At 36.0% G+C, this 13,748-nt stretch overlaps 2 protein-coding genes and 1 non-coding gene across 3 annotated transcripts; 1 reads left to right on the plus strand and 2 right to left on the minus strand.

The window, feature by feature from the left end:
* Positions 1–3,235: 3,235 nt before the first annotated feature.
* On the plus strand, positions 3,236–4,529 carry RfC38 (replication factor C subunit RfC38). Its single transcript, XM_028322021.1, has one exon. The coding sequence runs from the start codon at positions 3,316–3,318 to the stop codon at positions 4,381–4,383; it is 1,068 nt and encodes a 355-aa protein (XP_028177822.1). The 5' UTR covers positions 3,236–3,315; the 3' UTR covers positions 4,384–4,529.
* A 167-nt stretch (positions 4,530–4,696) lies between these two features.
* Positions 4,697–12,921, minus strand: LOC114365444 (uncharacterized; the record flags this gene model as incomplete). Its single annotated transcript, XM_028322023.1, has 4 exons — positions 4,697–4,863; positions 5,549–5,680; positions 8,553–8,677; positions 12,668–12,921. Coding segments are annotated over 4 exons (675 nt in total), but the record flags the coding sequence as incomplete, so codon positions are not given.
* On the minus strand, positions 11,807–11,878 carry TRNAA-CGC (transfer RNA alanine (anticodon CGC)). The gene has a single exon. It is a non-coding gene; the product is annotated as a tRNA-Ala (tRNA).
* Positions 12,922–13,748: the final 827 nt, after the last annotated feature.

Raw genomic sequence — 13,748 nt, forward strand, 5'->3', positions numbered from 1 at the left:
GTCATTTTGGCGAATTTTAGTGATTGCCGCAACGTAAAAATAATCGTATCATCGTATTGCATTCGCAAAGTCATCGAAAGATATCGTGTGACTCGATTCGACAATTAATTTATTCCGATAAAACTGATAATTTGTTAAATACAAAACCAAAAACATCTTTATTTACCTTTTTAAAATAAATTAATTCTTACAAATCGTCAAATCTCGTTATTTTTTTTACCCTACCAGCGTTTCAAGACATAGATTTGTCAAGTGCATGAATACATGGATCAGTGTGTGTCTTAATGTTATGAGTAAGTACGGTTCCTTGGGTTCGGTATGAGTGCACCACATACATGGACCATGGTTTTAACTCTTAAGAGTACATCGCAGGATATGTATTAAAAACAATGCTACTTTATACTTCTTCTACTGCTACTTTATTCTAATTAATTATTTGTTACATGTGCTGTTAATTACAATTCTCAATCCGTAAATAATTTCTTCTTTCTACCGTGTTCGTACTACTGTCCTTGTAAAATCATCGTAACCGATTGTTGTAATCGGATTACATGAACATCACTTGACCATGTATTCTATGTCCATTTGGACATATCGGAATGGCACGCTTTGACGATCAACTTGCTGTATCTACTCTAATCCATATCTGTGCCTTGATCAATGGTAGTGTTCCCCTATGTATTACTTTTCTCTATGGTGTTCCCACAGATATGGATAGATGCAGCATGTGTCAAAAATTGTATGAAGCCGAGCGTGCCACTTTTTAAACGTCATTAGTGTCATTTTAGCGAATTTTAGTGATTGCCGCAACGTAAAAGTAATCGTATCATCGTACTGCATTTGCAAAGTCATCGAATGATATCGTGTGACTCGATTCGAAAATTAATTAATTCCGATAAAACTGATAATTTGTTAAATACAAAACCAAAAACATCTTTATTTACCTTTTTAAAATAAATTAATTCTTACAAATCGTCAAATCTCGTTATTTTTTTTACCCTACCAGCGTTTCAAGACATAAATTTGTCAAGTGCATGAATACATGCATCAGTGTGTGTCTTATTGTTATGAGTAAGTACGGTTCCTTGGGATCGGTATGAGTGCACCACATACAGGGACCATGGTTTTAACTCTTAAGAGTACATCGCAGGATATGTATTAAAAACAATGCTACTTTATACTTCTTCTACTGCTACTTTATTCTAATTAATTATTTGTTACTAGTGCTTTTAATTACAATTCTCAATCCGTAAATAATTTCTTCTTTCTACCGTGTTCGTACTACTGTCCTCGTAAAATCATCGTAACCGATTGTTGTAATCGGATTACTTGAACATCACTCGACCATGTATGTCCATTTGGACATATCGGAATGGCACGCTTTGACGATCAACTTGCTGTATCTACTCTAATCCATATCTGTGGGTGTTCCGAAATCAGCTACTCATCATGTACACATTACACAAAATAAAAATGTGATTATAGTATTCTGTATTCAAACACATTGTAAGTTAGCTATGTATTGTCGATGATACTGAATAAACATTTTTCTTTCTTTCTTTATTTCTATTTCATATGTGTACATGTGTTCACCTCAACTCATTTTCTAACTTTATTTATATTTACTTGTGTGTTGATCATAGAATGATCATCATGACGCAGGAGTCAGGACATAGAATGAGGTTGATCGCCTCAACTGATCAACTTTTACTGGGCGAAGAACATACTTATAACCTAAGATTAATAAAACCTAGATAGAGAGTCAGTGCACGAAAGGTGAGGCAGATTTTAGTAAGCCAGAATGGCTTACTCGTAAACGTCACATGAACTGTCAAAGTGAAAAATTGGTAAACACGTCCGACGACTTTTAATTAATTAAGACGGTTTGTGCTGTGAAAGGGTGTCTAAATACATCAGAAAAACTAAAGAAAGTGACCAGTGTTACATTTCATAAGTAAGTACTACGATTCGACGCGTATTTTGCTTGAATTTGGCTTTCAAAAATTAAATACGGGAATGATACCAGTAATAAGAAAATTTATTTCCCAATTGTTCGCCGTACAAAGACACTTCCTTTTTTATGAAATCGAGACTTTTCAGTCGATTTATCTTATTGTAATTAGGTAGGTACTTTGAATTCAATAAATAAATAAGTACATGATGCGTTTTGTTTTTGTTAGTTATAAAATAATTAAAAACGTATTAAAAATTTCCCTACTTTCGGGAAAATCGCCTTCACTGTCTACACTCCCCAACAAAATTGACACTAATGACATAAGATTTTTGCCTCACTCTTGACGAAGCGTTTGTATGAAGACTATCCATCTAGGTTTTATTAATCTAAGCTTAGATTAATAAAACCTAGATAGATAGTCAGTGCACGAAAGGTGAGGCAGATTTTAGTAAGCCAGAATGGCTTACTCGTAAACGTCACATGAACTGTCAAAGTGAAAAATTGGTAAACACGTCCGACGACTTTTAATTAATTAAGACGGTTTGTGCTGTGAAAGGGTGTCTAAATACATCAGAAAAACTAAAGAAAGTGACCAGTGTTACATTTCATAAGTAAGTACTACGATTCGACGCGTATTTTGCTTGAATTTGGCTTTCAAAAATTAAATACGGGAATGATACCAGTAATAAGAAAATTTATTTCCCAATTGTTCGCCGTACAAAGACACTTCCTTTTTTATGAAATCGAGACTTTTCAGTCGATTTATCTTATTGTAATTAGGTAGGTACTTTGAATTCAATAAATAAATAAGTACATGATGCGTTTTGTTTTTGTTAGTTATAAAATAATTAAAAACGTATTAAAAATTTCCCTACTTTCGGGAAAATCGCCTTCACTGTCTACACTCCCCAACAAAATTGACACTAATGACATAAGATTTTTGCCTCACTCTTGACGAAGCGTTTGTATGAAGACTATCCATCTAGGTTTTATTAATCTAACTTAAAACGTATTATGATCAAATCGGAACACTTTCAGTTCAGTTTCTGAACGTTCTTTTTTGAACACCACAGTTTAAAAAAGTTATAATAAGGCAATAAAAAAGTTATTGCTGCAAAACTCCAATTATTTATGCAGAGGATAGGTTGAGAAATAGAGGATAGATTCAGCGTAGCAGTGTAGCTAAAGCTATAAAAAGTTCTCGGAGAAAGTATTGTGAGAAACAGAAATTTCACACCACGGGCGAGCTATTTCTAAACGTTAATTCGCGCCAATTTTTTTGGCTTGACATTGATGACATTTCAATCTACTTTGGTGAACAGTTGTTTTGTTGTTGATTTTCTGCATCAAAATATTAAAACATGAGTCTGTGGGTGGATAAACACCGACCTAGAGATCTTATGAAACTAGATTTTCATAAAGATCAAGCAGTCCGGCTAAAGAGTTTAGTGCAACAAAGTGATTTCCCACATTTGCTGATATACGGTCCCTCTGGTGCCGGTAAGAAAACACGTATTATGTGCTTGCTGAGAGAATTGTATGGTTCAGGCGTGGAACGCCTAAGGCAAGAAACGATGAACTTTACCACCCCATCGAACAAGAAAATTGAAATTATGACTGTAAGTAGTAATTACCACATTGAGGTTAACCCAACTGATGTAGGAATACACGATCGTGTTGTTATCATGGATTTAGTGAAGAATGTAGCCCAGACACATCAAATTGATTCATCAGGCCAGCGGGAATTTAAGGTTGTTATTCTGAATGAAGTTGATGACCTCACCAAAGACGCACAGCATGCGTTACGCCGAACTATGGAGAAGTATGTAGCTACTTGTAGATTGATACTCATTGCTAATTCGATATCACGAGTTATTCCAGCAATTCGGTCACGTTGTCTAACAATAAGAGTCCCAGCACCTACAGAAACTGAGATTTCATCCGTTCTACATTTGGTTTGTAAGAAAGAAGGATTAAGTCTGCCATCCGAGTTGGCAATGCGTATAGCCAAATGTGCTGATCGCAATTTGCGACGTGCGTTACTTATGTGTGAAGCATGCAAAGTCCAACAATACCCATTTACTGCAGATCAAAAGGTTCCAGAACCAGATTGGCAACAATTTATCAGAGAAACTGCTTCTATGATTTTATCTGAGCAATCTCCAAAAAAACTAGGGGAAGTTAGACAGAAGCTGTATGAGTTGATAATACATGGTGTCCCTCCTGATATGGTGTTTGCAGGCCTGCTGAAAGAATTGGTTCGTAACTGTGATATGGCGATGAAGTGTCAAGTGGCCAGTCATGCTGCAATGTATGAACATAGAATGAGACTTGGAAACAAACCTATTTTCCATCTAGAAGCATTTGTTGCCAAGTTTATGGCTATCTACAAAAAGTTTATGGAAGAATCCCTTGGTGATGCATTTTAAGACTTTATCAAGTGCAGTGTTAAACATTTTGTAAGACAATATGCAATAATGTGAGATTTCCCATTCTCAAAGGCTGTTATGAATGTATTTCGATTATTGAAATTCCAAGACTGTCTCGATCAATATACATAAAATTATGAAGTTTATTTCAGTTTCTTTTAAACTTACACTAATAGGTATGTGTGGTAAAACTCCTACCATATTCCTTCCCAATAAGTTTTAAAATTAAGTTGTGTTTGTGTTATGAGTGACTAAGCTTCTAATTTTATAATATTAGGCACTTGTTAAAGACGATAACATGAAATAAAACACATTTTTAGTAGTATTCATAATAATATTTTACTGGAACTTTGCTCGCAAAAAGTCTAAAATTGTCCACAACAGTATGCATCAGTGCTGCTGTGATTTCATTTGATAAATGATCTAAAATGGCTGGCCTGGCTAGTAGGAGTTCATTGATAACTGCTGTGTCTTCATCATCTGTAAAAAAATATTAATCAGTTAAAAATGTGATATTTCATTAAAATGTTGAAAAGGTTGGTAATTGCTATTGTTCCTGTCACTTTCCAAAAAAGAACTACTTTACTTGGTTGCTGCTGGATTTTGACCTAGAATATCTTTAAAAATTTTCACATGGCTCTGAAGTTTATATCTTTGTTATTAATATTTTTTTAATAGCTAAGTATGGCTACAGGACTATTCCCACCTTTCGTTCCCATCGCTGCAACTCCTTAGCCAGGATCTACAGCTTGACTGCCAATAAAAACCCAACCAGTGAAGATCAAGTTTGGTAGTAAGGTAAGCTAGTACATACCTACATACTAATTAATTAAATCTGCGTGAAGCGCCCTAATTTGCGTAATGGGCATTTTTCTCTCGTAACTACGTGAACGTGATGGTAGAAACCAATAAAAACTAGCAAGTTCTTGAATAAATTAAGTTACCAGGTAATATTGTAGTCTGAAAGTTTAAAAAAATTTCTGGCTTAAGTAATACGTAATTAATATTTGTTTTATCTTTTGTGCATAAGACGAAAATTATGAGAATACCTAAGCAACTTTTTAAAGAAACTTTATAAGGGTAATTTTCCGATGTAAATGGTAACAAATGGATAATAATATGGAAGTTTAATTAAAGTTGTTAATATTATGTATTAATTAGTTACTTGGTTGTAAGAAGAATGTCGGTGTTCTCGTGTTTCTGATAGCAATTCGCTCAGGTCCTATCAGGATGTAGTCCTCATTGTCGATGCCCTTCTCACCGCTCCAGGGATAAGTTATGTTGCTCTGCACTTCCACTGAAACACAGAATTGGTTTAAAGAAACATGCAATATGTATTCATTGTAGGCTTAAGAACCAAGTGCTACGTGATAAGGATTTCCGAAATCTTTAAATCGACCTAACATACCTACATAAAGTAGTGAAATCTATAGAGAAGAGAGGTCTCGTTAAAGAACTTAAAGAGGCTTTCGAAAAAGCAACGTTACAAATATCCGCTCACGTTTCGAACAATTCGTTTATCTAATTCCGATTGTCGTTAGGTTTAAATAAATGGCCGTCACGTTTTCAATGCGCCTTCCGAATGAAACAAAGTTATAAACACAAATCAGAGTGCTATGTCAGAAATGTGGGGTTGCTTTCAAGAACCTAGGTCATACCTACTTAAAAAAAAAAACAAACAATTTAAGTGTTAATTTTGTTTTATTTCTTGGAATAAAAGATATATTTCGCCTGTTATCTTTGTAATAACAACAAAAAATTAAATCAGAGAAATTACCTAAAGCGCAAGTAGCAACATTGTATGGAATACGGCTGAGCTTTAGCTGAACTTAAACCTTCGACCAAGAACCGCACATAGCTTCATTCTTCTTCGGCACAGAGGGGCAAGTGAAATACGTTAACCCCCTGAGTGATGGTTTTTAAGTCTCGCGATAAACCGGTGACATCAATCTGGGGTGAAAACTGTATCCGAGTGTGTACAGGGAGGAATAGATTTGTTTGAAAAGCCTTAACGCCTTCATATTTTCCGGTATGCGGTAACCGTGTAATGTAGGAGGATGAATAAAAAGTCGTAACAAATTAACACTCACGCAAAAAGGGAAACAAAGTTATTTTTGATTAGTTATACCAATTAACTGAGGCTAGCATTCCTGAAATTGCGGTTAAATTATTGAAAATGTAATTATTATAGGGGTTTCACTGCCTTACACTCGAAGTGTCTAAGTAAGTCCCTTATCTACGCCAACCGCCAGCCAACCTGCAACTTTGTAATAGAAACTTTAACGAAGGTATGCGAATTGTCGTGTCGCTTCGTTCCTTCCGCCCGGTTTTGGGAAGGCACCAGCATAATATAATTTAGACACGTTTAACGTCTTTAAACTTGAACCCTGTGTTTAATTACTAGTTTAACTTACTAACTGCTATGCAATTGTTCTAAAGGGGACTTACTTCCAACTTTGTATGAAGAACATTTGTAATTAGTTGCTTGCAGCAGTGGACAAGATGAGTACTTACCTACTAGTTTTAGAGGGATATACTTACGTGATAATCTCATGCAACATTAGCTTTGCTTAAGTACCCAATTAAAATAACAACTGGATAGGTATATCACTGTCGTTTGCTTTTACTTATTAACGTAAGTCATTTATTAGAGCAGTAAGTATTCACCTTAGCTTAGTTTTACTGGGGTTTGAAAGTTTCATAGTTAATTCTTTCTTGCTGCAAGTTTGTAAGAAACTGAAAATTGCGAGAATGAAAGACAGAATGCTATAGCTAATGTAACTGACCATCAAATATTCCAGGTTAAACAGACAACCTTAGTGTAAATGTTCTGCCCGCCGTAAACAGAAAATGTAGCTTGGTTTTTAGCCAGTTCCTTGAAAGTTAACCAAGTTACACCACTTTCTGTATTAGGTACTTTGTTAGTAACTGCCACTACAACATTTGGCTGAAAGAAGAATAAGTATGTAAACAACGTACACTCTCGATCCTGGAGTTTCCGACGCCATTACTAGTGTACCTGTCTACCTAAATACTACTTACATTTACCGAGAAATTAACGCGATCTAAAACAATCTAGTTTAGTATCTATCTCTTGAGAAACGTATCTACCTCTATACGCTACGGAAACCTAGCTGTACCTATCAATTTCTCTGTTTCGCTTTCCTCTGTTTTTCATAATCATCATAATTTAAGCCTATGGCAGTCCACTACTAAATAAATGTATAGATTTGGCAATCCCAAGAATAAACGATTTCCCGCTTTTTTCTTTCAGCCACTGCCAGCTTTCTTAAGGTTTCGGACTGTTATTGAGCTCGGGACTTAATTGCATTTACTTTCCGACATATCTAGTGGTAGGAATTTAGTCTTATTAGCATAGCTGGGCATTAACTCGTTAATCCGTTAATTGTTAATTAATGAAGTTAACATTTCTATTAACGGATTAACTTTTAAGTTAACTTTAAAAAATGTTAACGGACTCGTTAACTTCCGTTAAATTATCCTAAGTCCGTTAATCGTTAATCCAGTACCTACCATTTACCAAAAAGATACAGCAGGCACGCTGACAAACGCATTCTGACAAGTACTTTCGGGCTTCCAGAACTTCCAGAACCCAAAACAACAGTTTTTGTAACCAGATCACTAACGACATTTACTTGTTAGTATGTGTGGGACAACTCTTGCAACTGAATTTAAGACCAGTTTTCCTCAACCGATTGAGCTGAAAGGTATCTTATGTAAGGACAATGCAATGTTATGGTGCCATTGAGCTGGTCTGATGATGGAGTCATGAGGTGGCCATAGGAACTCCTAAATGAAACGGCGGCATATCATCGAATTTGGGTTCGTTGGATTTGTCTTTTCGAGCACTTTAGTACCGTAGTAGGTACTTGAGTTTGGGTTTGCTGGATTTGTATTTTCGAGCACTTTGGTGCTAAATTGTATTGTAATTAAGTCAAGGCTCTGAGATTGAGATACTACTAAAAAGTGTAAAATAAAATTATAATAATTAAAAAAGAAGTTAACTATTTGATTAACGGTGCCCAGCTATGCTTATTAGCTCCTGTCGAAGCAATATCTCAAGCGCGTGTCATTGCCTCTGCGTGGCTAATTTCGTGTGACATCAAGATTGCATAACACCGGTCCGATTTGCATGCAAATGAACTTACTGATATCCATAGTTATGTGTGCGCTGAAGGGATCGACCCTTGTGCCCATGGTCAGGCTTATGTCGCCGGAGACGTGGAGATCGCTTATGAATACCGTTCCACTTTTGCCACCGTCGAGGTTGAATCTGTCAAAGTAAAATTTTAATTAATAGCAGGTAATTAAACGCTGTGTGCAGTGCAGAACGGCAGGAATGCATACTGCTTTATTCAAATGTAAAAAGTACAATTTAATAGTTAATTTTGTCATCTACTAATTAGGTAGGTATTAACAACGTTTTATCTAATTGAAATAAGTGGTACTTCCAAGGTACATTCTATCACTATCACACAATAGGTATAGGCCTCCTTACGTAGGTAGATACTTTCATGTAGGTACTTAAATAAAAAAATATGTTTGTTCTTCATTAACCAAATTTTTGAAGAAATACCGCTCGATCGTAAGCGCATGTGCAGTGGCGCTTGATGCTCTGAGCGCAAGAGGTCCCGGGTTCGATTTACTAACAAAGGTTTTCTGAGTGATCTTCAGATCACAGTATTCTATTCCTGTTTACTACCTACTTACAAGGTGGAACATTTACCTACCTACCTTCCATATCATAACCCTTGGTAAGTATTTCTATTTTCAGACATATCACCCATGTCTGTAAATAGCTTAGTATTGAATAAACCTGTTATCCTTAATTGAAGCTGAGAAAGCTTAGATACATGTTAACCACTCAAAGCAAACGAGAATCGATACAGTTTACAATCTCGAACGCGTGTATCTCGAGACTACGGAAATCTAATCCAAACCGAAGTCAGAAGTTGCGTTAAAAAAAATAAAATCCTCCATGTTTTTTCCACAGCGCATCTCAGTTTATTGACAAACATCACGGCAAACAGCCGCTAGCATCGAGGTCACGTCGTGATTTGCTTCCTTCTTCTATTTCCCCCATTCCCAGCGCAATTTACTACTTCATTTTCGTGTCAGGCGAATAATAAGTTCGGAAACGTATGTAGAATGTTTCGTACTAACAGTATCAGGGGTCCAGCGCAAAAGAGTCGGTCCCCTATTTTGTGGCTGGATATTTCTCCCCGGTTTTCGGAAAACCGTGGTTCTGTGCTACAACAAGCATTATTTTGTCTCTAAAATTACTTATATTGAATAAGCCTAGTTATCTTACCTAGCACCTACCTACAGGGTGGAAACGATAAGTGATCTCATTCGATTATTTCTAAACTATACAAGATATCCAAAAACTGGTTACTGATCCTGAAAGTGCTTCATGAGCTCTATCCAACAGTACCAACAATAATGTTACAAAATAAACTGGATCTATCCGAAAATTTAAAGTTTCCAGTTTCCATACATTTAGTAGATACTGGCACAGTCATGGCACTCATGTCTTGATAATATTATAGCAAGTAAAGCCTAAAAGCAATGTTTTCCATGAATAATTTTAAATAAGAATGCAATTTACGAGTTCATTTTAAGTGTTTATTATTAAATGACATTGGGAACTTTTTGCCCCACTTTTCGAAAAGTAGCGGACACAAACGAAACCTATCACAGATGATACATACTAATATCCAATGAATTTCCGTGCATTTTTTTTCTCTCTCTTATATGGGAATATTGAGAAAATGAAGTTTTAATATTTTATTTTATTTTACATTTAGGTAACATTTTTGACGACCTCCGTGGCGGAGAGGCGCACACACCGGTTTTCAAGGTGTGCCGGGCCAATCCTGAGGTCCCGGGTTCGATCCCCGGCCGGGACAATATAGAAAACGATCTTTTCACATTGTCTCTGGTTTGGGTTCGTCGTTCCCGATTTCCATAACACAAATGCCTTAGCTACTTATTTTGGGTTGGAGTAATATATGAGATGTTTTCGAATATTAATTTAAGTATTTATAATATTTTATTTATTTATATTTTTTATTTATTTATATTATTTTATTTAATTTTATTGGTTACTCTGCAATGCCAAACAACATAACATGTAAAAATATCAAATCATTTTAGACAAATATATTTTCAACTTAGACTCGTCATAGGTATCTCAGAATTCCCATATCTCACAACATAGCGCTTTTTTACAATTTTACAATGTCCACTTACAAAAAATACATTGTATTAGCTAATGTTTTTGAGTGACAAACATTTCCCGATCACTATTCACTATACTTCCCTTCTATGATCTGAGCACTATACCTACCTACTACGCGTAGTAGGTAATAAAGTTTATTAAAGTAATGACACTTTACTAGGAATTAACGTTTTTGTATTCTAGCCTATAATGCCTTGGTGAAGCGATGGCTGGTTCACTCGTCATGTCTGTGAACAGGCGCTGCTTTCGGGGACTGGTCAATCCAAGTTACCTGTTCAAATTTATGTATGCGAGTCATTTCTACTAGTACTTATCATAATATGTAAGTCTAGATATTAGCACGTCACTACCTTGTTTAATATACCACGCAATCTTGTATACCCATTCTTATAAGATACACCATACAAGAATACATGGTAAATTCAGTGAACTGCTCCTGAATCGAATGTACCTACTACTACTATTTATATTTATTTATATTAACCGGCAGACAGTGGTGACTGAGTTTGTTGCGGCGCTTCTTCTCAGCACTTGCTCTCGAAGCGCTGGTAGGGTAAAAAGATTATGAGACATGTAGAGGCTCCTTAAGAGCAAAATGACGATTTGTAAGAACTATTTATTAGTCTAAACAAATAAAGAAATTTTGACTTTTGACTTTTTTGACTTGAACCGAAAAGAAATTAAAAACAAATAAGCCTACTCAAAAGTAAACAACAATCGGCCTTGCTATGGAATTCTCGGAGTGCGAGTCATTCCCACTTAACCAGTTTTATAAAAAGTAGGTAGCTACGAGTACGTCTAAATAGCTTCCGTAGCTCGATGTCGTCCCTTGAAGGGCCTTGAAGTGAAACGTACACAGAATGCTGTAGTATTTTGTCCTTAACATAATTACTAACTTAAACACATCCTAGTGTAGATACTTACTAGTTAGGTAGGTACTACTAACTGCTTGACTTGTTATCTCATTACTTAAGTACCTACTTCTAAAATGCACCATCTTATTTTAACTTTGACTAGCGTCAAAAATCTGTCAAACTCCATACAAAAAAACACCGGTTATCGTTAAAGTTATGGTCAAAGTTAGGTGGTGCTTACACTCGAACACTAACTAAAAATAAACAATGTAAAAATATAAAATAAAAATAACAAAAACATATCATTTGGAGGTGCTGGGATTTGAACCCAGGACTTTCAGCATGCGAAGCAGACACTCTACCACTGAGTTACACCCCCGGTGATGGAAAGATTTGAAATAGGCGACCACCTTCTACTTACTCGAAAAGATCTTAGTCCTTATAGTTTCATAATACGATATTATTTATTAATAATATTACAAAATGTATTAAATAAATTAATAATAAATAAAAATTTTGCTATCAGACCTATCTGTAAACAAAACAAATCTTTTCTGACCTACCTACGAAAAGGGCATCGTCGAACAATGCTGATTTTACAAGATGGTTACTATTTAGATGGATAGATAAACATTTAAGTAGGAGTACCTAAGTACTTTATTGTACACATCACACAAAACAAGAAAAGAAAGACAATTTAGGCGGTCTTATTGCTATTTAGCGATCTCTTCCAGACAACTTATAAGGTCAGTTGTCTATATCTTCTATATAAAAAAAATGAATTGATGTTCGTTAGTCTGATTAAAACTCGAGAACGGCTGGGCCGATTGAGCTGATTTTGGTTTTAAAATGTTTGTCGTAGTCCAGGGTAGGTCTAAACGGTGAGCAAATACGCGCGCGATATTGTTTTTCTGTGACAGACAAAATTCCACGCGGGCGAAGCCGCGGGCGGAAAGCTAGTTTAAAATAAGTAAAAGTAAGGCGTTATTTAGGGTTCGGACAAACCAACGCGATCACAGCGCGATCAGCCGGCGTGCAGCGATGGCGACCAGACCTAAATGCATTGATCGCCATCGCTGCACGCCGGCTGATCGCGCTGTGATCGCGTTGGTTTGTCCGAACCTTTACTTAGCTGCTTGCTAAGAACTTTTAAAACTCAAAAACGTACCTCCTATCCCCCAGTTTCGTCCATCTCGCGCCAGTGACGTTCGCCCTCCTCAGCAGAACCGACATCTGCTCCTCCGGTGACGCAATCGCCACACTATCCACAATCGTGGGGTCAACGGCCTTCATGCCGGCCAGACCCATGTCCATGAGGATGAAAAACGTCCGCAGCCCGCGCCGCAGGCAGTCAATGTTATCAGCGCGACACGCGGGAAAAGGTATGGGCGCGGCTGAAACAAAGTTTATGGAATAAGGATAGGTATTTATTTACGCATACAGACAGGTTTACTTTGATTTATAATATGAGCAATCTTTTACTCGTGCCTCGTACTCGTGTAAATTAGCTCATTATTATTATTACTTAAGTAAGGATGTTGAATTGTTGACGTCAAAAAACAAGTACGAGTAAGTAGGTATCATATAATTATTGAATGATAAGTCCTAGACATAACAAAGTTTAGTATCGAAAATGTAATCTAATTAGGTAAATAAAATAAAATTTTATTTTTGCATCCTGACTTAACTTAGATAACCAATGGTATGTAATGGTAGATAAGACCTAGAGCCTTTTCCTAATGAATAGGTAATAATTTGACAACATGACCAAATGAGGTAATTCCATTTGTTTGCCTACCTATCTCAGGCCTAACCAATCAGCCCAATGTTTTTTCAACATGTCTGACCTGACTATTTACTTGTCTCTCAAACGGGATGAATCAGCGAATAGGTACCTAGATTTGATTAAGAAGGCTACTGCTATTGCTAGTTGTTTTCACTTGACCTTTTCAAAGTTACTGCAGTAATAAATCTAAATTGTGCAAAGCCGTAATTAAAAACAGTTATTTGGACGATTAAAATCGTGCCAACTCTCATAATGCCGTTTAAATGGTTCATTTGGTTAATATCGTGTCGATACTTCATGTAAATGTCAATATTATCGGTCGATCGATACATCATTACATAAAAATGAACAAAATAATCTATTACTATAATAGGTAGTTTGTTTTAGATGACAAACAAACACTCACGTAACTAAATAAGTACCTACTAATAGTAACAACGTTAGAAGTACTTAACATGGTTAC

This window comes from Ostrinia furnacalis, unplaced genomic scaffold, assembly GCF_004193835.3.
Source record: "Ostrinia furnacalis isolate ACB-3 unplaced genomic scaffold, ASM419383v2 OfSCF7590, whole genome shotgun sequence".
Classification (NCBI taxonomy): domain Eukaryota; kingdom Metazoa; phylum Arthropoda; class Insecta; order Lepidoptera; family Crambidae; genus Ostrinia; species Ostrinia furnacalis.

Bases quoted from the DNA above. Each gene is read 5' to 3' on its own strand.
- RfC38 (XM_028322021.1), top strand. From the start codon at position 3,316: ATGAGTCTGTGGGTGGATAAACACCGACCTAGAGATCTTATGAAACTA.